This window comes from Halichoeres trimaculatus, unplaced genomic scaffold, assembly GCF_033239565.1.
Source record: "Halichoeres trimaculatus isolate MK-OKI-2021-1 unplaced genomic scaffold, fHalTri1.1 fHalTri1_scaffold_19, whole genome shotgun sequence".
Taxonomy (NCBI): Eukaryota; Metazoa; Chordata; class Actinopteri; order Labriformes; family Labridae; genus Halichoeres; species Halichoeres trimaculatus.
Window position 1 is genome coordinate 24,119,616 of NW_027437197.1, and position 25,927 is coordinate 24,145,542.

At 41.6% G+C, this 25,927-nt stretch overlaps 3 protein-coding genes across 3 annotated transcripts in view; 1 reads left to right on the top strand and 2 right to left on the bottom strand.

Moving 5' to 3' along the window:
* Positions 1-506: 506 nt before the first annotated feature.
* Positions 507-6,453, bottom strand: sowahca (sosondowah ankyrin repeat domain family Ca). The gene is made up of 4 exons (XM_074694441.1): positions 5,915-6,453; positions 5,035-5,426; positions 3,211-3,600; positions 507-3,072 (listed from the first exon to the last, which is right to left on the bottom strand). The coding sequence occupies exons 1-4, from the start codon at positions 6,261-6,263 to the stop codon at positions 2,611-2,613; spliced, it is 1,593 nt and encodes a 530-aa protein (XP_074550542.1). The 5' UTR covers positions 6,264-6,453; the 3' UTR covers positions 507-2,610.
* A 647-nt stretch (positions 6,454-7,100) lies between these two features.
* On the top strand, positions 7,101-17,085 carry septin10 (septin 10). Its single transcript, XM_074694442.1, has 10 exons — positions 7,101-7,260; positions 8,079-8,193; positions 8,316-8,511; positions 8,631-8,817; positions 11,864-12,025; positions 12,171-12,267; positions 12,520-12,688; positions 12,769-12,901; positions 12,985-13,163; positions 15,681-17,085. The coding sequence occupies exons 1-10, from the start codon at positions 7,231-7,233 to the stop codon at positions 15,694-15,696; spliced, it is 1,284 nt and encodes a 427-aa protein (XP_074550543.1). The 5' UTR covers positions 7,101-7,230; the 3' UTR covers positions 15,697-17,085.
* A 3,729-nt stretch (positions 17,086-20,814) lies between these two features.
* Positions 20,815-25,927, bottom strand: part of LOC141808585 (E3 ubiquitin-protein ligase SH3RF3-like) — a 180,237-nt gene continuing 175,124 nt past the window's right edge. Inside the window, exon 10 of the mRNA XM_074695252.1 lies at positions 20,815-24,943. Coding sequence (XP_074551353.1) covers positions 24,775-24,943 — 169 coding nt within the window. The 3' untranslated portion in view covers positions 20,815-24,774. The remainder of the gene's footprint in view (positions 24,944-25,927) is intronic.

A 25,927-nucleotide genomic window follows, 5' to 3' on the forward strand; every position in this document is an offset into this window, starting at 1 on the left:
GCCCAGGAAAAATTCATCCCTTCACCGACCTCTTTAAATCCCTTTTGACAAGGGAAGCAAAACAGAGATAAAGGGGACATCAAAGAGTGGAGTCTGACTTCAGAGTATTAACATAAATACAAGCAACACATTTGTGATTGTAATGAGCGTACACATGTAATCCTCCTTTTATGTGGCTGATTCGCTCTGGTGAACAGGAAGTGGAAGGCAGAGCTGGAAGAACATCAGTCAAGATGTGGGAGCTATCTGTTCAGTTCCAGGCGCTGAGTGTGTTGACAAAATGTCACATGTTGAGTGTGACATTGTATGAAAGGCTTAATCAAATGTCCTGTGATGTATAATTCAGCCGTCTGTAGAATGAAGATGGGATTTGAAAAAATATAAATAGATTCAAAGTGAAAATTAATTCCTCGGGTCAAAGGTCAGCGCAGAATGCTTTTAATTTTGTGGTGATGTTCTTTGTAACAACAGATGAACACACACAACAGGTGCAGGATGAAGACTGGCTGTGAGTATATTGGGTGCAGTGTTACACGGACAGCTTGTGGACAGGAAGCCGTGGATAAACTATGAAAGCTGGAGCAAAGCTGGCAGAGGCTGGGGGGGGTTGTCGGATCATCAATTATTCAGCACCAACAGACAGGGACAATCACTTGGTGTCAGACGGGCAAATTCTGACCATCATGTGCTCAAAGCTTCTTTGTGACTCTGCGTTCTCCTCCCATATTTTGTGTGCCCTCGCAGCTGAAATCGTTATTATTGTTTATTTCATATTTCATATCCAAGGATGACACAAGCACAAGAAGATGGCAGTGGCTGAGAGAGAGTGTATTCACACCACATGATAAGTTCACAGTACTTCACATATAAGACAGAAAACAGAGACTCACAAACATGAAAAATATCAGTGCACGGCATGTCCAAAGCCCCTTTACATGCACCTGAAAAAGTGGCTTAGAAGATAACGTTTCTACATCAAAAGAGTCAACAATACAAATTCACAATGCCCCTTTGATTTATGTACAAAAGCTACAAAATAATACGGGAACATTCATGAAGTGTACAATGTGTTATTGAGCCACTAATCAGATTTAAAATAGGTTCACATGATCGGGGAAACAGTCAGAAAGTCAAAGTGCGCTCCTTAGCTTAACATACATGTTTTCTTGTTGAAATGTAACAATCCACAGATGCAAAACATGAATAACAAACCAATGGTTGCGTACATGCAAGGTTAGATCAATATAAGAGATGACTTGTTATATATAAAACTTGGTCGTACTGTGATCAGGATGATTGCATATTTATAAAGGCTAAGCTGTTTGTCCGTGGAACAATTTTAAACTGCCCTAAATACCCTTTTGATTATGACATTGGGCAACTCTGCATGACTGTTAATCTGTCTGATTACTTGATTTTAGTCAAAATTCAGGATTTCTAACCCTACTGAAGGTCTTGACGGCTTGAACTCCTGTCGCAACAAATCAAAGCATTCAAGGTTCACTGTAACTGGTAGAAAAACTTTATGAAAATTTGTTCTTCTTGTGCTTTTACATTATAAAATGGTCCTAGTGTGTTACTGGACAGCACCTGGATACATTTATCTGTGTGTCTGAAGCCCTGGCAGCATGTCTTAAGCACTTTCTGCCTTCTTTTAGTGTCAACTGTCGATCAACGGAAGCAGACGTGCCACCTGACACAGATATATACAGTGCATCATACAGCTTAAGATGAAACGATTCCAGCACTTTCTCAAACCATGTGTACAATATTCACAAGTACAGGTTTCACTGGACCATTAACAGCTGACATGGTTTTAGTTGGAGCAGTTTTCTCTCACAATCACAAACTAGTGTTAAAGTGACATGTGCCAACATGACGGCTGTACACGACCTACAAAAACCCTTTAACACTTGATGCTTACACATTAAGATTCATTCACATTGAGGATGTAATGTACAAAAATCAGCACCGTTCAATGAAAGGAGGTTGATACATTGATAATTAGTCTTATGAAACACATTTACATTGTTGTTATGTAAGGTATAAACAATAACACTCTGAGGAAGGGTTGCTACCTGCTCTGTACTCTTTGAATTACTGTAAAAAAATACTAACACTGGATTCACAGACCTGTAGTTTAGGTTTAACTCAGGGAAATGTGCAAATAAAATGCTACATGTGATCAACATAAGTCACCTAAAGAGGATGAGGGCCACTGAAAAAAAAGTCACTTTTTCTTTACTATTTTATCTGAGAAAAAAAAGTCATAATTCTGAAACTTAAGTCACAATTCTGACTTTTTTTCTCAGAATTCTGACTTTTTTCCTCTGAAAAAAATAGTAACAAAAACAAAGATATTTGTTTTTCAGTGGCCCTAATCCACTTCTGTATAAGTCTAATAAGGGAAAACAATAAGTTAGATTTGAAACAAACACACATTCAAGGTTTACTTAATGAGAAATTCTGTATTATTAGATAAACTATTAAATATGACCCATGGCTTTGACTCACAAAAAGGACCTGACCTGTCAGGTTATAAATGTTAGTACTCTGTAAATCAATGCTGGTTTATATCTATCTTGGATTCTGGATCTGAGTTTTGTGACCTTATCCAAACAGGTTGGACAGCGGTCGTGTTCGGAGAGGGCTGATGGGAAGATCCTCCCCTCTTCCCACCTCCCCCGCGTCCCTAAAGGAAGCGCTGTGGATGATCTGCGCTCGGTGGCGCCCGCGATGCAGCCTGGCGTTCAGTCGACCCAGCGACGACTTCCTCTGCATCCCCCCTTTGGTTTTCTCCGTGGTTCCCGTTTCCTCTGCTGACTCAGCTGGTGGGTTTAAGAGCCGCAGCGGGTTCAGATTGCCCTGGAGGACTCTGGGAAAGCGCCAGCCCCGTCCTCCACTGCCACTGTTGGTGTTTTCGTTGTCTGACTCAGGTCCGGGTGAGGTGACCACTCCCTCCTCTTGCAGGTTGGCGGCGAGTGGTGGGGGCAGGTACTGGATAGCCCGTCGACCACTGTAGTCTCGGGCCTCAGGGTCGGCCTCCCAGTCTGACAACAGCACACGAACCATCTGTCAATCAAAGCAAAGTGAAGACAAAAAGGAAATAACCAAAAGTTAAGTTCTGTCTTTTGGATCCTTTTTAAATAACAAACTTCCTACAGCATCAAAAGTGTGTTTCAAGGTACCTGCTGTTTTACTGCAACCCACCTGTGTGTGTCCATGCATAGCAGCCAGATGTAGAGGTGTGTATCCAGCACTTGATCTCACATTCACGTTCACTGGTATAGAGTTCTCCTTGGCAAACTCCAGCAGCTGGGAGAGCAGCTCAGTTTTGCCTTGCTTGGCTGCCCAGTGCAGGCAGGTGAAGCCCGTCACAAAGTCTCTTTTGGTCACCAGACTCGGCTCCACGGTGAGCAGCGGCTGCAGGCTCTCCCACAGACCGTCCGAGGCACACAGCATCCACTCGTGTTCCAGTGGGTCCAGAGTCACGGAGGCACAGTCCTCGTCAGTGTTCGAGGAGAGGATTGATGTTGAATCTCCGTCACTCTTTACTGAGTCACGCAGGCGTGTTCCGCGGTTGATCAGAGACCTTCGAACCTACCATAGGGGGACATTAATACACATCAAATTCAAAGCTCTTCTTCTGTCTAACAAAACATTGACAAGAACAACTCCTGCCTACCTGGGGTCCCTCATTCAGGTCTACACTCTTTCTGGCCCGCTACGCTCTGCTTGTGAAAGACGTCTGGTGCTCCCAGCCCAGCGCGGCTCTAGATCTCTAGCCAGACTCTTCTCCTCTGTTGTGCCTTAATGGTAGAATGAATTGCCTTACTCTAAATGATCCACAGAGTCCTCTTCTACTTTGAGGGCACAGTCACACTGGCCATCCAAACCGTGCCGTGCTCAAGCACGATTGCCCCCCCCCAGCACCAGAAGTGTGCTCAAGCATGGCACGGTGTGACTGCATCCTAAGAGATGTCTGAAGACTCATCTGTTCAGGGAACACTTAGGCACTTAATCTGACCCTTCTCCTCTTTCTCCTCAGGGGCTGAATGAGTCAGAAGGTCTCAGACCCAGCTCTTGATGAATATTAAGCACTATTTTCTGAATGTTGTTGAAGGTTGAAGTATATTGTTGCAGTGATTAATTGTGGATAGTTAAGGGCACATTATTCTACATGGCAAAAAAATCGTCTTGTTCTTAAAGGCAGCACCAGCCAAATAACTTGTAGCACTTTGGTTCACTAATTGTCAAAATTAGACATGCACAGATAGATCGGTCGGCTAATCGACCAATGCTGATTTCCTTAATTCTGGGGAATCGATGATCGGCCCATCCTTACATATGAAACTGATTTTAAAGATCGGCAATCTTTGATTGGCCAGAAAATTGTGATCAGTGCACCTCTGGTCAAAATTCTTACTTGTGCCGTACGTCACTTTGGAGAAAAGCGTCTGCTAAATAAAACTGTAGAACAGTATATACTGGCTGACTGTGTTAAACTCTGCTGCATCCAACAGTCACTAGAAAGGGTCAGAGGTTAAATGCCCAAGAGAAAAGGATACCCGGATTACTTCACTCCATTTGATCAATCGGTTATGCAAGGCAGGATACTGTCACTGCAGAGTCATGCTTCATGAATATTGAATGCCTGGTCACACCCTGAATGGGTGTGATAGCTGTCAGCTGTCAGAGGCTGCTCTCTTGGCCAAGCTGCAAGTTGCACACAGGCAAAAGCAGGGGAACCTGCTCAATTAGACAAATGAATGTCTGTGTTACTCAGAAATTTAAGCACACACTCTTGGTGTGACATCACAGCTAGGTGTGGTAATGATAACAAATGGGTTAAAGATTGATACAATTTCTTCTTGAGTTTGTTTTCATAGTTTTGGGCCCATTTTTGTGAACACACCTTCTTGCATTCTGTGGTTGTTACTTCTGAGTCAACTCTACCCTTGAGACATGCAGTATTTCTAAAGCTGCCACACAAACTATAATTACCTTGAGTGTTTTTTTTTCAAAGTGTCCTACCTGAGGAGAACTGCTCATCATCAGCTCTATGAAGTTCCTGCGACTCCCCTTAGGCGTGTTGATGTCTCCAATATGGTCCAACCCATCAAAGGGGCTGTCCTCTGACAGGCAGCTGATCAGCATGGCTCGTTGGGACCCCCTTGACACCCTGCGTGACCCTCTCGTCTGCTGGTTGTGGGACCCCGCAGGCTGTACCTGGTCCAGATCTGAAGCACCGATAACTGGGGCTGACTCTCGCCGCCTCCTGTCTCTCAGCTTAACCTCTCCTCCTCCACTGGAGGGGGTACTTGTTGGTGTGTTGCTCCTGCTATGGTGGGATGGGGCGGCAGGTTTGTCATTGCCATTAGACTGCTTCTCATTGTCCAGGCTGGCAGCCAGTGGGGTAGACACTCCTGTGGAACCATGGCACGTGTTTGTTTCATTGTTTAATTTGTGTCAATTGCTTAATCTAAGCCTTAACTGACTCAAGAGCAACCTTTCCACTGTAATCCCTACAGGTATGCCAGACAACAGTTGTAATCTTCTCTATGTTACTATTGTAATGTATTATTGTAGACTTTGAGGGATTTTTTTTTTTTTAAGAAATGGGTCAAAACTAAAGAAGTAGTTGTATTTTCACAGCTTTGAGCCATGTATACTGAATTGGAGTCGAATTATTTCTTATTTAGAGGATTTAAAAGGGTTGATACGAGACAATGCAGTAACATCAAAACAAATAAGTCAGGTGGGATAACCATAGTTAAAAATAATATTTGATTCATATGAAAATTGGAATAAGAAATTAATCCTGGAAAATGTCAGGATATCTAAATATCCACACAAAACAAATCGTTGTTTTTAAAAACAAAGCATAATTGAAACAACGAAAGGTGTCCCTCACCTGTTTGGCCTTCATTGTCAGTGTTGCTGTTGACATAGTTGTTGTCCAGCGTCTTCTGTATATTCCCATTGCACTCGGCGTGATCGCGTCCGTCTGTGTCCCCACGCATCACCGATTCCGTGATGCCTTCAGTGTTTAGGCACACAAATTTCACGCCGTCTTCCACCTGAACGAAACCCACGTTTTCCACAATGCGTTGCAGCGCTTCACGATCCACCCCTTCCTTCGACGGGTCAGTCTCCCCCCACACTGATTGGAAATGTTCGATCAGCTCCATCTGTTGGACCCTCCCTCCTCGCTCCATCAGGAAATCCTGCACGGCCTGCTCCGTGCGCTGGGACGCCATCATCACCCCAAATGTCCCCACTGAGCAGGTAAAGATTGATATTCGGGTTAGGTTTCAAAATGACTCCATGTTCGTGCCATTATTATGAAGCGAGGACCGAGACGACGGATGACAGCATCATCCGGACCATTTTCCTCCTCCTCTCCTCCATGGGGAGTGTCTGGCTGTGGCAGATAGGGGTCGCACCTTGCATGCAGACTATCGCTGGAACTATGATGCATTCAAGTCCTCCTCGTAAACTTTGAGAGTTCATGCTGGTGAAAAATAACAAGCATCTCATTGGGAATAAGTTTTAACTCCTTTGTCAGAAGAACAGTGGTAGCACGAGAAAGAAGCAGAAAACCAACAAATTTGGGTGCAACTTCTTACTCATTTCGCTCCTACCTCGCTCACTTTCGTCTAAAAGTTGTTAATATTGTATTTTTTTTCCAGAGCTAGCATGTGGGTCAAACGGTACGATATAGACTAATCGATGTTACTGAAAGCTAAATAATACTTTACCACTATAGAGTGCACATAGAAAATTTTCAGAGAAGGGGCTTAAAATCATGCTTTGCTTCGTAAAAATGTATTTTTCCGACAGTCCGTGATTTGCACTGGGAAAGACACTGGGAAAATCATGCTGCGCCGTACCATTTTACAAAAAGGGGGTGGAATAAGAAGCGTACATTTAATTGCAAGTTGTTTTGCCTCTTTTGTCCACAGTTTTTTAGTACTTATTTCTTAAAAATGTGTATTAATTAGATTTTCACAACAATTAACTTTGAATTTTCTACTTTATATCTGTGGTCAAAATACAGAAAATAAAATATAACCTCATTCCTATCTTATTTACAATGGACTCGTCTGTCCAGTTGTCATCGGTAGACGCGGTGAGGCGGTCCTGATAAGTCCTCTGTAAAGTATTTAGTTTTTTTTTGTGGTGGTTTTATCTGTTAATTACTCGGGAGATTCACCTGTGGACAAAACTATGGCTTCTACAGATGTTGCTCGGCAGCCGGTGGGTATTTTTCTTATTTTTGATTGACATATGGCATTGTTAGTGACAGTCGAGCAGGGAGTGTCCGGGGCTACCGCTGAGTTAGCTACCATTAGCATGTAAAGTATGTTAATGATGTCTTTTAGGTTGAATTGAAACCATGAAGTTGAAGTGTTCATTATGAAAAAGAAACCCTCAAACATATTTGTTCTTCGGGCAGATACATCTCACCAACGCGGCAACAGAGATTTCAACTTTATGAAAGGATGTCGTGTAATTGTTATAACCAGAGTGCACGGAGGAGGGCGTTAGCAAGCTATGCTACTGTTATTACTCTGAAGTAAGAGGATAATGTATCATGTACATTTAGAGATGTTGGCCATTAGAAAATATAATTACGAGTGCATGTATAAGTCGTTTTGATGTTTTATCTTTGAAGTTTTCAAAACTGAGGTTTTTTTTTAAGTACCACTTTATTCCCAGTGTCACATTAAGTTTGGCGTCAGTTCACATTGTTGGAACAAAGAAAACGATAAAATTACACAGGTTTCGACAATTACTATGATCACTGCACGTCAACATTTGAGCCCAGCCATACCATAACTGGGCTGCTGTTTAGCCTCTTTATCCCCCTGGATGCCAGTTCACATGGGGTCAGAGGAAGGTCAACGTCTATACTAATACTACAGTTGTATTGGTCTGAGAGAATATCAATGGAGTTAAGCTTGTCTGGTGTTTTAATGTTTGTATTCATCCCGAAATGCAGCCGAGTGAACCTGTCTTCGATATCTTTTAAACAAGATCATTCTTATTTGTCTGTCTCTGTGATTCTCTCTCAGGATAAAGGAATGAGGCCTCTGTCTCTGGCAGGACATGTAGGCTTTGACAGCCTTCCAGACCAATTGGTCAACAAGTCCATTTATCAAGGCTTCTGCTTCAACATCCTGTGCATCGGTAATTCTTCAACCACCTCTTTTACCGAATCCCCCAAAAACTAACACAAACCTTTTTTTATTTTTTTACTTTACGTGTGTTCAAAAAGTAAAAATAATGGACTCTTCTGTCTTTGGTTGCAGGTGAAACTGGCATTGGAAAGTCTACCCTCATGGACACTCTTTTTAACACCAACTTTGAGAACTTTGAGTCGTCTCACTTCGAGCCTCAGGTGAAGCTGAGGGCGCAGACCTACGACCTCCAGGAGAGCAATGTCAGACTACGACTCACCGTGGTCAACACAGTTGGGTTTGGAGATCAAATGAACAAGCAGGAGAGGTAAGGGAAGAAGAGTTCATCCTGACAGGAAGGTGTACCAAAAAGCTAAATGATAAGGAGTCAAACTAGTGCGGAGTGAGAGCAGGTTTCTGATCAGATTTTCTGTGTCTGTCCTGCAGCTATCAGCCAGTGGTGGACTACATCGACAGGCAGTTTGAGAGCTACCTTCAGGAGGAGCTCAAAATCAAGCGCTCCCTTCACAACTACCATGACTCGCGAGTCCACGCATGTCTTTACTTCATCTCACCCTCGGGTCACTCTCTGAAATCCCTGGACCTGGTGACAATGAAAAAACTGGACAGTAAGGTAAGAAGAGGCTGACTTTTTGTATGGGTTAAAAGGTTGAATAAATGTTTGTGCTTATATATTTTGGGTGAATGTGGTTTCTATACAGTCAACTAAAACAACTTTTGCGTAAGATATAGCATAACGCTAAGATTGAAGTTTTTGCTGTTTATCAGCAGACATAATGTAGAAAAAATATCGACAATGACACACAACATTAAGCTATTTGTTTTTTTGGTTCATGGACAAATAATGAACATAACACTCATGGTTTAAAAGCAGAAAAGCTGTGTTGAGACTTCCTCTGGACGTTTTGATAAGTGTTTTTCTCTTAGACTGTTGGGAGCCTCCTTCTCCTGACTGGCTGAACTCCTCCCTCCTCTCTTAAAGTGGTCACAAACTTTCCCATGCTCTCTGTGTGTAGTGACTTTGTGTTTTTTTTTTGGTGTGTTTGTGCAACTTCCCTGCTCTGGGGTGTCTGTAACCCCAGATTTGCGTGTGAATGGAGCAGAAAACGTGGTGGAATGCTGTAATCACCTCACGCACACACACTCGAGTTGGCCTTTTGTGTCACTCTATAGATACACAGTGAAGGAAGCGTTTGTTGGAGCTGCAGCGCTCTGACAGCAGACAGTCAGTCACTCAGACAGCTGCTGGAACAGATCTGGGAGCATTGTTTTGTTTTCTCTGCTGGGATCAGTGTGTGTTCTTCATGTGTGTGTGGTAGGGCCCAGTGGCTTGTCCAGTGACAACAAATCATTCCAGGCCTGTCTCTGGTACAAGAGGACAGACAGACAGAAAGACGGAGTGGCAGGAAAGGAATGTGGACTGATTTGGACAGCAGAGTGGGCTGCTGAGCCAGAAATAACACCACTGAACCCTCTTTATATACAACACTTATCCAAAGTCTTTTGGACATACTAATTAAAGAAAACAATGCTAGAATAGTTAACACTTTTTTTTTTTTAAATGTGTCCGATCAGAGAGATACTTTTTTTTTTTTTGTACTAAAAATAAGACAAACATGCTTAGATTTGAATCTTGAACTTACAGACTTGTGTTTCTACAAATAAGTTAAAGGTCGTAGGACCATTTATTCTCCACATTCAAAAACATATCCCCCCTTTTCAAACAATGTTATTCTCACTGCTCACAAACCCCTATGCGTTATTTACGTTGACATTGCAGTTAACCAATATAGCCACCAGGGGGGGCAGCTCAGAGACAAAAGTTTATGATAAATACAAACTTAATGACAAACATGCCGACTGTGGAGGAGGTATTGCTAATATACCTTATGCGGAGGCAGCATTGTAGGAGGTGGTAGTTGGTGGGGCTGTTAAATACATTGCAGAAGCTCCGCCATTGTTGTTCATTCCTGTTCACTGCAAAAAAAAAACCCAAAAAACCCAGACATCTTATTTACCTTTATTTAACCAGGAAAAAGTCTTGTTGAGATTAAAAATCTCGTATACAAGAGAGTCCTGGCCAAGACAGGCAGCAGCACAAACAGAGTTGCAAAAAAACACACAACAACAAAGTTAAAAACAAAGCAGAAAGAACAAGTTTACACAATAGAAACAAAATAAGCGGTCAAAAACATCTACAGCCAAATGTACTTTCTTACTTATCAAGTATATTGACCTATATTAAAGTAAAATTTGTCTTATTATACTTGATATGAGCCACATTCAACTTATCAGGCCAGAGAATGTCTTGTTTTAAGTTATTAAAGGACAAAATTAGAGGTCTGAATTGCTTTTAACAACTGAAAAAATCTGCCAATGGAACAAAGAAAAAATTCTAGAAAATTTTCTTGAAACTAGAAAAATGTCTTAATGCAAGTAACCTTTCTCTTGCTCCATTGGTAGATTTTTTTAACTTGTTACAAGCAATTTAGACCTAATTTTTGTCTTTGAATAACTTGAAATAAGACATTTTATGGACTGGTCAGGTAAATGTGGCTCATATTAAGTCTATAAGTCATTTTCTACTGAAAATAAGACAAAATCATTTGATAAGATTCAGTTTTTTGCAGTGTTTCTTCTTTGTGTCTCACCAAAGCTATGTATCAGGTAGTGACATCAACACTGTTCCCATGGTTTTCAGTGGTACTGCTCCGTTCGCCCTGTATTTGTAAGCTTTATGGAAACATGTGGAATAAAGTACAAAAATCCACGCAGAGCACGAACAGAAGGCTCCGTCCCATTCCGTATATGTGTGTAACGTTGAGCATAAATGGGCCTTAAAGTGATACTCCGGGATAGAACAAGTTGGGTCCTATCACAAGGTTTAGGGCAGAAATTACCCCTACAGCAGTGATTTTGTGCAGCAGAAGCCCAGGGCGCTCGTACCAAACACCCCCTCCCTGCTCCTCTGCCGGTTTCCTCTGCACTCAGACGGGGCCATATTTTACTTGACCTAAAACACAAATAAACGGACTCCCACCGAAAAAATCTGTCTGCATTCACGCTTTATTTAGAGAATTTTCAGTGCATTACTGGCTCTCATAATCACTCATCTTTACGTTCTTATTGCATAATTCATCCTGGCAGACTACCTGTGTTTGTTTATATCTGGCACGCCGCGCGCGGACTGATACACTAAGCGGCGAGTGCCTCATAGCCAGCTGTGGCTCTGGAGCAGAGGTAGCGCCGTTTTATGACACGATGAGAACTAGAGTCTTATTTAGCGGTGTTTTTGTGTGAAAGTAACGCGCTGAAAATTCTCTAAATAAAGCGTGTGACCAATATCAGAGTTTTTTGGTGAGAGTCCGTTTATTTGTGTTTTTGCTCAAGTAAAATATGGCCCCGTCTGAGTGCAGAGGAAACCGGCAGAGGAGCAGGGAGGGGGTGTTTGGTGCGAGCGCCCTGGGCTTCTGCTGCACAAAATCACTGCTGTAGGGGTAATTTCTGCCCTAAACCTTGTGATAGGACCCAACATGTTCCATCCCAGAGTATCACTTTTAGTGTCTCTGGTGTCTGCACAGCACAACGTGTATATGATGTATTTTTTGCGCACAAGGCTTTTTTTAATACCAGAACTTTTATTGTTTTTCTCCCTGCAGGTGAACATCATACCGGTGATCGCCAAAGCCGACACCATCAGCAAGTCAGAGCTGCACAAGTTCAAGATCAAAATCATGAGCGAGCTGGTCAGCAACGGTGTCCAGATCTACCAGTTTCCCCTGGACGACGAGACAGTGGCAAAGGTCAACACCACAATGAATGTAAGAAAACTCACACACACTTGAACCACCTTCACCTGCACATAAAGGACTATGATTAGACTTGGTTTGAATAAAACTCATCAATATGTTCCAAGCTGTTGTCTGTCATGTTCAAGTGTGTGATCGGAAAGTACACTGTGTGCAGGGTCATTTGCCGTTTGCAGTCGTAGGCAGCACAGAGGAAGTCTGCGTTGGAAATAAGATGGTTAAGGCTCGTCAGTATCCCTGGGGGGTCGTTCAAGGTAAGACGGTTTTCTCTTTGACCTTTTAAACCAGTTTCCATCTGTAAAGTATGAATCAAAACTGGCAGAAATAACTTAAGAAATGAGATTTTGTTTTTGTAAATCAGATGTTACACAAAAGTCGATTCTCGCTGGCAGGAACTGATTTTAGAACATCACTTCATATAAATAGAAATGAACCTTACATGAAGTGTTCAGTATTTTTTCAGCTTATTGCTAAACCCATCTTTTGTTCTTTCTGTCCTGTGACAGTCGAGAATGAGAATCATTGTGATTTTGTGAAACTGCGTGAGATGCTCATCTGTGTCAACATGGAGGACCTGAGAGAGCAGACGCACACGCGCCATTATGAGCTCTACAGACGATGCAAACTGGAGGAAATGGGATTCAAAGACACCGACCCAGAGTGCAAACCTGTCAGGTGAGTGACCCACCTGGAGACACCTGTGTAGGCATGGGAGAGCAGAGAATAACAGTGATAACTTGTTTTTGTTTGTGCAGTCTGCAGCAGACATACGAGGCCAAACGTCAGGAGTTCCTGGTGGAGCTGCAGAAGCGAGAGGACGAGATGAGGCAGATGTTTGTGCAGAGGGTGAAGGAGAAGGAGGCGGAGCTGAAAGAGGCTGAGAGAGAGGTTGGTGTTGAAGGAAATCTCTGAAGTCCTGAAAGAAGCTTGATTCTCACATGCAGCTAAACTCTTTTCTATGCGTTTTCTAGCTGCAAAGCCGTTTCGAGCAGCTGAAGCGTCTCCATGCCGATGAGAAAGCAGCGCTGGAAGAAAAGAAGAGACACCTGGAGGATGACCAGAGTTCCTTTGGCAAGAGGCGAGCTGCTGCTCAGCTCCTGCAGGCCCAGAGTCTCACTGCCAACGGCAAGAAGGACAAAGACCGCAAGAAGTAAGAAACTCAAAAACCAAGGACGGGTTAATATTACACAGTCAGGGCAAGACGTGTGAAAAATGCACTCATAATACTTTTCATATGAAGAAATGCAAACTCTAAACTTGTGTGGCTAATACACTTCTGTAGAGAGGTACTGTACCCAGAAGATGGTGCTATAATCCAACTGCACTTTCCTGATGAACATTGCACACAATGTGGTTGAAAATTGGCCTTCATTCAGAGTGGATGCTAATGGAAAAGACATAGAATAGAATAGAATAGAATAGAATAGAATAGAATAGAATAGAAAATACTTTATTTATCCCCGAGGGGAAATTCAGGAGTCACCACAGCATTTAAGAAAACAAAAGTAAGAAAGAGTATAGAAAGTGCAAAAAGATCCATAAGAAGTTAGGTGACGACATCCCGTCCACCACTCTCCAGCCCAGTCAGTCTCCACCTCCACAGGGTCCAGGACTGAGCCTCCCCAGCAGTCTGTTCAGTCTCTGTCTCCTGGATCCTGTCTGCTCACAGCAGGCGAAGCTCCTCCGATGTGTCGCGGCGTCCGATGTCAGCTCCGTCACCCACTTCCGTGAACAGCACGATGCCGCTGGGTTAGCACAGCTAGCTCGTCCATCCCTCGGGGCTAGAACCCACGTTCCCGACAACGATGGATGGAAGGACAGGTCCATGTCGTCACCTCCCAGCTCACATCCGAGAACCAGCACGTCGTCCTCACCTCCTCCTCACTTGAAGGGAAATCATCAAGCCTTACACTAGTTAGCATTGACATGCTACAGGCTGCTAACAGCTAATTTCGCATGTAAACAATGCAGCCATGGTTACATGTAGGATCTCCAGACAAACACAGGAGAAAAGTAGTAAAAAATACCGTCGAAGCCACAAAAAGTTTGGTGTCCGTGACCGAAAATGAACCATACAAAGTAATGATCCACTCCAAATACAAAGATGACGAAAAAGAGACAAAATAATTACAAGAAACGGAAAAAGACGAGAGAGCTGCTGCAACAGGCAGCTACTTGGGTAGCGCCTAGCAACGGAAAAAAAAAAAAAATTACGCTAATGGAAAAGACATAGTGAGGCTGATCTGTCTGTTTTTAAGTAATTTCATTCAGAGATGAAACGACAGCAGATAAAGCAGGGAACAGGGTGAGAGTGGACAGTGACATGGGAGGCCACAGACTGGATTTGAACCACCAACTGGAGGGTCTGGGGTGATCTAATCCCTGATCAGCACCAATCTGAAATAGCTCTTCTTCCTCACCAGACATATTGGTACATTTAAAGGGAACTCCTTTAAAGGGGCTGTGAGGAGTTTTTGAGTGGTCTTGAAAAAGTTTCCCTGTTAGATATATGCCTGATTGTAATCCAAACTCTAAAATGAGATTATCAGCACCAATACTACAGGTTACAGGTGATTTTAAAATGCTACTTCTTAGCTTCCCGATTTGGGTCGAGCAAGACCAGATTGATTTACGGCACATTTAGGTCTCTATGACAACACCACGCCAGCTGACAAAGTTTAGTAGTGAGAAGAGAGATCAGTATTTTTCTCTGTTGAAAACGATTTCTGTGATTAATTTTGTAGTGATGGTGGACACTGGAGCCTAACTGTCAGACAGAAAAAGGACAGAAGAGCAGAAGAAAGATAAACAGGAGAGAGATAGAGCACGAGCTAAAGGCTAACACAGGGGCTAACTGTTTGTGCTAATGTTGATTCCAACCCACAGTCAGCAGTTATTCTGCAGTGGTCTGTTCAAACTTGGGAGTCTGTCAATAAAATAAAGAGTGAGGTTACGTTAGCTCTGATTGGTAGATGACTGGCAGGACATAACCAGGATTTACTAACGTTACACATTACAGACACGTCTTAGAGCTAAATATAAACAGCTACTAAACTACAAACGAACTGACAGTGTTTACTTGTTACATTAGCCTACAGATATGTTGTACCGGGCTACCGATAGCACTACTTATAGTCGACTCCTAAGATGTTTGCTAGATGTCACATTTCAAACTGTAACACTACGCAACTGTACTGATAAATAACATACCTTGGTGCGTTGTATCCAGTAAAAAGTTGACTTGAACAAAGAAATTTGTTTCGATCCAAACAAACAGACTGCTTGCTTAAAGTGATTTACGACAGTGTGCATGAGACTCCGGGCCAAAGGGTGGCGAAGCAGTCCAATTAAAACAGATCCTCCACATAGCATCTTTCAACTTCTGCTAAACAAACCAGTTAAGAGCATTAAATGAGTAAATAAACACAGATTTTAGTCTGCAAGCTCCACAGTGGAGCAGTATGTTTTTCTAAGAGCTACACAGCTGCACAGAAACTACACATTGTAGGAAGACAGTTTGAACCCTGTTTTCTTCTTGAGACCTCTCAGAGCAATTTGACTTGTGTAATTATGTTCTGTACTGTCATTGCTTTCTAACTTAGTTGTACAGTTTGTGATACACATTTTGTGCCGACTCATCAAACTTCCTGTTTTTCTCTCCTTCCAGTTCTGGCTTCATGTGAAGACTTTGGATCTGACATGGACCTTCATTCTGACCAGTATAACCAGTGACTTTCTTTTCCCACCCCATGCCTTCTGTGGCCACTTTCAAACACTAACCAAGGCATCCCCTCCCCATACACACACTCCAGCAGTGTTTTTATGTGTGTGTGAGTTTGATCTTTTGCCAAAGTTTAATGATTGTAGCCATGGATCCTGTGTAAACTCTTTCCCAGGTATTTTATATCTTCTTTGCGGCTTTTATACATCTGTGTTGTATTTTATATTTATCCTTTCAGTATCATAAAAACTAATTTTCTATGTACTCTTCTATTTGTAGCACCTCATAGTCATGATCCTCACACAGGCGTCACAGTGGGCGCTGTGCTTTGAACAAAGGGCTGGGACAGGTTCAAACAAGTCGTGATAAGGGACTTCTGTTACATTTAATCTCTTTGTTTATATTGTAATCACTCTTAATGCTTTCCCATGTGGTCATGAAGCTTTGCTAATGAGACAGTCACTTTAGGATGTTTGTGACTTTAAACTGCATCTCAGATTACGCATCAGGACAAACACAAAGCAGAGTTTTAGTTGGGGGAATTTGTGAGTGTGGCAGAAGCTAACAGGTCATTAAGAAACCACAGAAGTAAACAATCAACAATTTTATCCTTTATTATTTTTTATTCAGCTCACCGCTTTTCTTGGGCAGAGCTGTTGCCGCAGATCTGAGGAATTCATTTTATAAATCTGGAGTAAAATCCAGCTGGATTTATGCAGCATGTCTGAAAAAGGGCTTAAGAGATGATTTGTGATGACTGATGTTGTGTTATCACAAGCATTAAGTATGTCCACATGGCTTTCCACTGTCATATCTCGTCTGTATTGTTTTTTTTGTTTTTTTTTCACCAGCTTGATGGTTTTATGATGAGCTCACCAGCAAAACACAAACCTACAGGAGCCACTGTTAAACCTCTGACATTTTTCTCCTATTTAGAAATTGTTTACGGTGACGTTGAGCCAGAGAAGGTACATGTTACTACATATAAGCATATATACATTTTACTTGTATCTTTATTTGTGACACAAACCGTTAACTTGTTTTAAATGAATCCTGTAACTGTTCATTTTATGAAGAAGGTGAATGGCTTTGTGACTTTTATTTTGTAATCTAACACAATCAACTCACATCTGGTCACAATCAGCCACTTTTTACACTCACTCACCACATGTCTGTGCCTTATCTGTGTGAAGCTTGCTTTCAAACACACTATACACTAAACATGAACTTCCAGGGGGAAACACACTGATGCCTAATGGAAGTGTTGAAGATACATTTGTACTACACTTATATTTAAGGACTAAACAGTGTTATTTGGGAGCTTTTTTCATTCTTTCTAAATAAATCTTTGTATTTTTGTCATGACTAACTGTGGTTGTCTGTTTTTTACATCCCACATCTATTTACTGTTTCCAAAATGCATCACTTTAAGGGGACCATTTCCCACAATAACACAGCGATTGCTATTTTTAAAGTGTTTCTGATACCATTTTAAATTTCTGCTAAGCTACTGAGCGTAGACTTTGTAAACGTAATCTTGTAACGATAGACTAGAATAGAATGTACTTTATTAATCCCCAAGGGAAATTCAGAGTCACAGCAGCAAAACATGAAAGAATTTAGTGCAAAAAATTCAATAATACATAAAAAGAATCATAATGGTGTCAACTTGAAAAAAAAAATCCATCAGAGACAACAGCTTGGCCATAGTTCTCCAGCCTCTAACAGCAGTCTGTTCAGTCTCTGTCTCCTGGATCCTGTCTGCCCACAGCAGGTGAAGCTCTTCCAATGTGACGTTCATGTCAGGTGTTAGCTCTGTTAGCCATGTCTCTGTGAATAGCATGATTTTGCTCTGCCCTCTAGTATTCCCTCTGGTGCTGGCTTAGCACGGCTAGCTTGTGCATCTTATTGGAGATAGATCTTACATTCCCTGTAATGATGGATGGAAGGACAGGTTAGTGTCATCTCTTTTTAGCCCACACTATAGCACCAGCATGTTGTCCTCAGCCTGCTGAAAACACCAGCCCTAGCACTGGTTAGCATCCACGTGCTACAGGCTGCTAACAGGGGAAATCTCGTGTTACACGTAGGATCTCTGGACACACAAAGAAGCAAAATAAACAAATGAATAAAAACACAAATGTAACCAGTTTGGTGTCAATGGTCAGCAAATTAGCCATAAAAAGTAACAACAGGCTCCAAAATATCAAGATAACTTAAAAGAAAAGAAAAAAAGACAGAAAGCTGCTGCATTAAAAATTTTACTCTTGTCGACTATAGGATAGTCCAAGGGTCTTCAACCTGCGGCTCTGGGGCCTCATGCTGCTCTTTGACTGCTTTGCAGCCTCTCTTTGTAGCTCTAAAATAATGTGATTAAAATAAAGACTTTTGATTTTTTTTACAGAGGGATATTTAGGACATTGACAGTAAACAAAATAATGCATTTATATTTTGTTAGATTAAATCTTCATCACATCTGTCAATAAAACCTGCCACCGCTCTGCTTCACCTCCTACAACATCAACAGCCCACCAGCTTTCCATGCACCTGTGGATAACCTCAAGTTTTACAGCCCTGGTAAGATCTACAAAATCTACATCTACAAAAACACTAATCTGGAAGACAATTCAAATTTTGAATCTGTGTAGATGGATTCATTTAACTGTCACAGCCGGATTAATATACATGACTGATATGTGGTGAGACATTAGCAAACAACAAAAGGTTTTCTTTAAATTCTTGAAATTTCATTAAAAAAATCAAAACTAAATTTCAATTTTTTAAAAATATTTTAAATATTTTTATTTATTTATTTATTTATTATTATTATTATTATTATTATTATTATTATTATTATTATTATTATTATTATTATTATTATTATTATTATTATTATTTGAAATTTCTTTAAATCTATTGAAAATATCAATCCAAGACATCACATGTACCATTTCATGAATTCAAAAAACTTCTTATTTAGAAAGTTATTCCCTTTATTTCAACTATGTATAGAATTTTACACACTCTATAGTCTTTTATCGTCAAGATAATTAGATTTTGTGGCTCCCAAATGATTTTAATCCAGGTGAGCTGAGGCAAAACAGCTCCCATTAAAGTAAAGGTTGCAGTCCTCAGGGATAACCCCTCAAGATATGGCCTCTTGTTTGGCACCTCACACCCACTTCCTTCCTACCACTCAGCTGTTAAACAAGATCTATGTGAAAAGCGATATTGACATAAGAAAAAACTGGTGTCTTTATGAAGAATATATAGTGCTAGAACTGGGTTGTCTGCTGAGTTGCTGCCATGTGATCAGATATTTGTGTTAACGAGCAGGTGAACAGGTGTTTCTAATCAAGTGGCTGGTGAGTTCAGTTGATTTCATGTAGTCTCATGTTCACTTCCCATGATGTCAGGACTTAATCTTAATCCAAAATAACCATCATCTCTCTTTTCATACATAAAATATGCTTATATTTTATTGAGCAGTTTGTATTATGAGGTGAGGTTTTATGGTTTCCAGTATTGCAGCAGAGCAGCAGAGCAGCAGAGTCACATTGTACACTTTCAGGTTGTTGAACGACCTACACATCTGACCTAATTCCCTTCCCCTGTGAGTCATTATAAAAAAAGAAATGTCGACAGTCAGGACTTGTACATTTATTTCTCTTTTATCAGAAGGTAAGAGGATGATCACAAGCTTCCCTTTTGCTTGAGAAGATTTAGGAATCAGCAGCAGCTTAACATCCTCCCTGCCCACTCTATCAGGAAACACACACACACATACACAAAGAGACCGCCTTGTGCTGAGTGGTAGGGGTGTTATCCCCTGCAGTGTCTTACCCCCTGGCTCTGCTGCCCTTGATTTGACTCAGAGCAGGCCCACAGACAGGTAGACAGACAGGTAGACAGACAGGTCTGGCGTAGAGCGGAGGAATGCTGATCGATTCCCTGCAGGCTCCTGCAGCACCTCCCTGGCAGGTTGGGAAGAGGACGCCCTGAGGAGAACTATTCCACCAACTGTGCAGAAAGAAAGTGTGTAGATTTTCTGTGTGTGTGTGTGTGTGTGTGTGTGTGCAAACACTTTTAGCTGCTCTCTGGGTGGTTCAGCATCTGGGTGGGAAGTGTTTTCTCCCAGTTTTGCTGCCTGAGGTGATCTTTATCTGTGCACAGCAGAAATCTGAAAAGTCTAAGTTTGCCGCCTGCCTCCCGCTCGCCTTGAACGTCTGAATTTGTGTTTCTGCAAGTTGTCTGTGCGTATGTGTCTACATCCAAGATAGCTGTCAACCTCCTCTTTACACGCACACACACATTTCAAATACACACACTCTTGTCACCTTTTGCGAGTCACTCTAAATGCAAATGGAAGTGATCATCGGAGACAGGCCCGGCTGCTGGAGAGATGAGGTTGTCATTTAAGGGGAGTGCAGACGATGCTCTGAAATTACCAATTACAGCACTCGTTGGTGTTGGCTTTAGACAGCATGTGAAGGAAACGAAAGCATGAGCAAAAATGGAGGGAGTCATGAAAAGAGCATTGTTTCTGTCATCCTTTAGCAGCATGTGTGTGACGATACAGACAGAAACACCCTCTGTCAGACAACTGAACCCTGAGTGCAGCTCATGAGCCTCATAAGCTCCTAATGAGCACATTGTGAGCACACATAATTATAATTAGAGCGGGATATAATATGATTCTCAGGATGAATTCTCCAAAGGGCAGCTGTAAAATCCTAATGGGCTGCACAGGTAATGCGTTTGTTATGCATCAGCGTACACAGGCGTGTTCTCCCCTTCACTTCTGTTATCTTCATTGTCACGCTGCAGGCAAACAAGACACAGGAAATCTCTTTTAAAACAAAGGCATTTATTGCGAAAAATGCACTTGACATGAAAAAACAATCAAGTCAGCCACGGGTCATCAGTACAAGACGATGTATAATGATCACATGGTAGAGAGCGCTGGGCAAGTCCAGCACAGAGCATGACTTCAATGGCACAAAAGGCCTATAAATATTCTGCACAATATAGAATTATATATATACTTTCTTCTTTTCTCCTTCTGTACTGCTTTATTCACCCAGTACCAAACGTTTCATCAAGTTCCTTTTCATGTAAAGAGCTACATACAGAGGCACCCCTCCCCTCACATACCCACACACACGGTCAAACACACAAGTATCCATAGGAACAAATATGGCTGACATCTAGTTCAAGATGGCAGGGCGAGTGCTCAAGTTTCCTGGAAGGACACATAAAAGAAAAAAAAAAAAAGATTTTGATTTTTATGTCCACGTCAGATAGAATTTACCACTCCTGCTGCTGGTCGCTTGTTCATATTTTCAAGCTGTCACCATGAGTTCTCAAGTGGTGTTTACATCCAGGAAGCTGAGAGCCAAGACAAGCTTACACAGCACATAAATAAACACAAATGCCATGAAAACAATTTCGCAAGACTTGCAGTTCAAGGTATTTTTTTGTAAAGTGGCCACCGTGCAGTGGTTTTATTCCTGATGTTTGGGACTGTTGTAAACTCTGCTCCTCCTCACAGCATCAACCTCATCCAAATAATCATAACAATAATTATTATAAGACCTTTAGAACGGACAACCTCTGACATAAACGAGGACTTGTGCTTAAGTTTGACTCGGTGGAAGTTAGAGTCCTCTTCTTACAGCGGCGGGGAATCTGCACTCTGGTTTGTGCTGAGATCTGCTGGTTTTGGCTGACTCACACAGAACACAGGTTAAAGCAAAACAGAAAGAAGGCTCATCGTACTGAAACAAAGAAACAGAAGAGAAAGACATTTATCTGACGTATGTTTACTCCTCAGGGTCTTTGTATTCACATGTGCTGGCATTTACAGGCACAAAAGTTTTGAGGGCCAATTTTTGTCTAAACTTCAACAAAGACTGTTTTGCCAAAGCCTGATTTCTGAAACACTTCGACAACTATTGTAAGTTTACAAATAAAGATCTAAACCGTGACACTTGATTATGTTTCTTGTGTTTCTTCCCTAATCATGTGGTAAAACTGTTTTCTATTAGTTTTCAGGTTGAACCAATAGGTTAATATTTGTGGGAAAGTGTTTAACTTGCACAGACAAGATTACCCAGACTGCACTGCAAGCAGCACTGTGATGCCAAGATGCTCCCTGTGAGTTTTCACTTTATGACTTCTATTCAGATATTTGTAAAATTTAAGGAGGTGGGGAAAGGGTCATGATCTTATACAAAATGATGTGCGGAAAAAAAAATCTTTTTATATGTATTAAGTGTGTTCGCTTCTATTTTCTTAAAGGTAGGGTCTGCAGGATTTTCCTAAAAATACAAATATCAACTTTTACAAGAATAATCCTGCACAATCGTCTCTTCTGGGCCGCTCTATACATGTGTGTCAGTGTCTGTGTCTGCCTCAACCACCTCCTCTGCCTGTATGATGATGGTTTGGTTGGGTTGGAACATTTCTGGACAGGGAGTGAGTGAGGTTACATCAGCCAATCAAAGTCCACTCAGTGCGCAAGTGACTTTGCGTGGAAACCAATCGGAGCAGTTACGATAGTTGACGTAGCCCGTAATAGGAAGAAAAACACAACCAAAGGAAAAAGCTTTTTTCTAAATGAGGGTGAAGCTTTGATCGACTTTGACTTGCTTTCGGGAACTTGGAGAGCAGCACAGGACGAAGAGTGATGTAAGTTGGTATGTGTCAAATACCTGTTATTAGCTTGTGCTAACATGCTAAGTCAGGTGCACGGCTCTCGAGTCGCTCCAATGTAGAAATGTGATGCTGCAGGTGGTTGCTGGGCTAGTGAGTGTGTTCACGTTATAACGGTCAGAGGCTGTGGGTGTGTGCTGCCGCTGGCACTGAGCCAAGGAGGAGGAGCCCAGTTTGAATGTTGTGTTTACAAACAAGTAACAAAAATTCCTGCAGACCCTACCTTTTAATGACAGATTACTTTTCCACAAAGACAAAGTCCTGCTTTATTGTTTAAATTTAAGCCTTATATAAAGACCCCACATGAATTTTGTCATTTCATTTCTTGGGGTAGACAGAGATTTCAAAAACTGTTTTGTGACGTCTCCCATGATTCTGGTTCCCCTACTTGTTTTCAAAAGTCTATTTTCATTTTTGTTTCATATGTCACAAAAAATAACATTTCGATCACTTTCTACACCTAACTTTGTTCTCTTTTTGTTTTTCCTCATAGTAATAGTGCAGTTCACCAATGAGACGCTGATGTGCTTAACGAACAGCAGACTCTCACCTCGTTAGGACCTAATAATACTCATACACTTACATCTTTTTGCTTGGCCAATGAGAGCCTCACTTGTGTGCATGTGGCCAGCATTCTTTGTGCTTGACTGTGGCTCAGTTTTTTCTGTTTTCTTGAAAGCAGGAAAGGACAAACATTTCAACAATCAACCATTAAAACCCAGCTGCGCTCTCACACACACACCCACTCATTCATAAGCACAGTCAGTCTCTGAGTTTCTCTGTGCTTCCATCTGCAGAAAGAAGGATAAACAAAGGTAGATGGTTGTGGGTGGATGTAAACGAGACAAGCCTGGATACACACGCAGGACGTGGAGGTTCACAAAGCAGACTGACGGTAACACGCACTGAAGCCGTACAAAAATACTCAAGAAAGTAGATCAGAGGAAAAGGTTTTGTCAAAAGGTTGGCAGTTGGAAAAGTTGTGTCTCTGCCTTTCGACCTCTTAACTGTACATTTTTCCATGAGCATGAGTCTGCACGCGTTAGTTAAACCATACTGCGGCAGTTCCACTTGAAAAGGCGAATGAAGAGATATTACTTTTAGCAATATTTAAGATAGAATGCATTTTCCCAATAGGGAAACTTCTACTGGACTAACTGCATTGGTTACTGTCTTCTCTGTGTGATCTTAACGTTTCGACTAAAGAGGCTGGATTAGGACTGTGTCCAGCCTGAGGTTTGTGTCTGCTTGGAGAAAAACAGAACAATCAGACGAGTAGCAATAGAAATCCCTTTTGTTAAATAAATTATGATGCAAAATACTGTATAAGTAGATATAGATATATATATTGGCAGGTTGTATCAAATATTACCAAGTGCATTCTTTGTCTCTAAAATCCTACAGAAAATCAAAAAACAACCTCCTAAATACAATTCAGTTGTTTCAAGAGTTTTGGCATAATTTTCTGTTTCTTCCTACATTCAGAAGGCCAGTTTGATCAGTTCCCTCCCGCTCTGCGACTCTATAAAGGACGACTTTACGTTAAAAAATTGTATAAATTTCAGTAAGATATATAAATAGAAATCACCTAATTTAGTTAGCTTCCTAATCAAAGTCCTGTGAACGATCATCACAGCATGACTAGTTTGGGACAACACAAACATCTATTTCAACAGATAAAAAAAACATAATATTGCTACATGCACTGTTATTAACACATACTGGGTTAAGAAACACATGTGCTTGTTGTCACAAACTAGACACAGAGATGTGCTTACGATGATCCTGGAGCGTAACACTTCCCGCATCACCTGATCATAAACCTTCACTTGTTTAAAACCAAGAAAGCACCTGGTTTCAGGTTCTGAGGTCTCAGTGGAAAGCAGAGCTGACGCTTTCTGTGCTCATGTTTGCTGGTGGATGATGCCGAGGAGGAGAGCTTAGGAGGCAGGTTTGTCTTTCTGTGCTCTTTGAGCCTTCAGTAGTCAACGTCCTGGGTCATTACGAGTCTGATGGAGCCTGGCTGGAGTGTGGCTGGTCAACACTGGAGTCTACTTCTGTGTGTGTTTCTAAAATCTGTTGTAATTAAATTTGTTTAATCTTAGAATTTAGAAATCTTTGATTGGTTTTTCTCAAAGTCCAGTGTTTTGACTGTTCATGAAATAAACTGAATTAACCATCATATGATGTGTCTTAGATTTCTAAATAAATTCTGTAATTCTGGGAAACCAATGCCACTCCATCTGCTGAGTGAGACTTTTGTTTGTGTATTAGTGTGCTTTTAGTATCAGGAACAGTATGTGCTCTTCTTTCATCTCCATCCAGTTCAGAAACTTTCAACGAAGCTGCTGGGAAACAGGCCGGTCTGTCCTGTCCTCTGCAGGGTGCCTTTGTACCAGCCGTCCTCTCTCTTCTTATGGACAAACACCACGTCGCCTTCCCGGAGCTCGATCTCTGCCTCGCTCTGAGGCGGGTAGGGCACCACTACACGGTACCTGCAAATAATAAAACACAAACAAGAAGCGTGAACCTTGAGTCTTAAAATATGAAGCCTTTGTGCAGTCGAGAAACACTGGAGACCATCTACAAGTTTGTTTAGACCTTAAGCTCTGCCGATGTAACAGAGGCTTAAGGCTCAACTGCTGAACTCATCCTAACACGAATAAACCTGGGTGAACCTTTTTTTAATATCCGTGTTATCTCTAAAACATCTACTCCTTTCACGCTGTGTCTGCTCGGTTTCTATTTCCAGGATCTTTGCTGCTGCTCCTCTTTGCTTTTCCTGTGTGCATATGAAAGAGAGGAGAGGTGTGCTTTCCCCACCTCAGGCTCTGGCCTTCCACGTGGGCAGGAGGAAGAGCAGGGAGCTCCCAGAACACAGCCAGACTGCCAAATATAACTTATTGCATGAACATGATAAACCCTTTTGAGAAGAATGCTCCTGGCTGAAATGTTTATAAATGTGTTTTGGGTAATAATGGGCGTCATTCACTAATTAAAGTGTATAAATGTTCTTACTCAGCGCAAAATCACTGACGGATTCATGACACGTGTACATTAGCTGATTTTCTTGTGACCACCGTGTGTATGTTAGTGAATCAGAATCATTCTAAATTAACAGACACGTTCCAATAACCTGCAATCAGCATACTACCACACCCCAATTCATCCATATGAGGACATCTGCTGGGGGCCTAAGGAGGAGGCACCACAGACCTGGTGCTAATCGCTAATCATTGGTAATCAGTGATTGGCGAGCGCTCTTGGGCTATGTGTGGGTGATCGCAGCGGGCATCGAAAATACAAAGCTCAGATATAAAACAGTTGTTGAATATATTTGAGAATAAACAAATAAGTCCGAGTGATCAGTGAAGCCGTGTGCGCCATTTACTCAGAAAATGTAAAAAGTCAGGAGGAGAAGCAGTTATTTCATGTCTTCATCCAGTTTACATATAAAAACGTACCTTATAACTCACCTC

Bases quoted from the DNA above. Each gene is read 5' to 3' on its own strand.
- sowahca (XM_074694441.1), bottom strand. From the start codon at position 6,263: ATGATGGCGTCCCAGCGCACGGAGCAGGCCGTGCAGGATTTCCTGATG. The intron at 3,601-5,034 runs GTAGGACACTTT...CCCCTATGGTAG, and splicing joins TGATGAGCAGTTCTCCTCAG to GTTCGAAGGTCTCTGATCAA. The intron at 3,073-3,210 runs GTGGGTTGCAGT...TTTGATTGACAG, and splicing joins CTATGCATGGACACACACAG to ATGGTTCGTGTGCTGTTGTC.
- septin10 (XM_074694442.1), top strand. From the start codon at position 7,231: ATGGCTTCTACAGATGTTGCTCGGCAGCCG. The intron at 8,512-8,630 runs GTAAGGGAAGAA...TCTGTCCTGCAG, and splicing joins CAAATGAACAAGCAGGAGAG to CTATCAGCCAGTGGTGGACT. The intron at 8,818-11,863 runs GTAAGAAGAGGC...TTCTCCCTGCAG, and splicing joins TGAAAAAACTGGACAGTAAG to GTGAACATCATACCGGTGAT.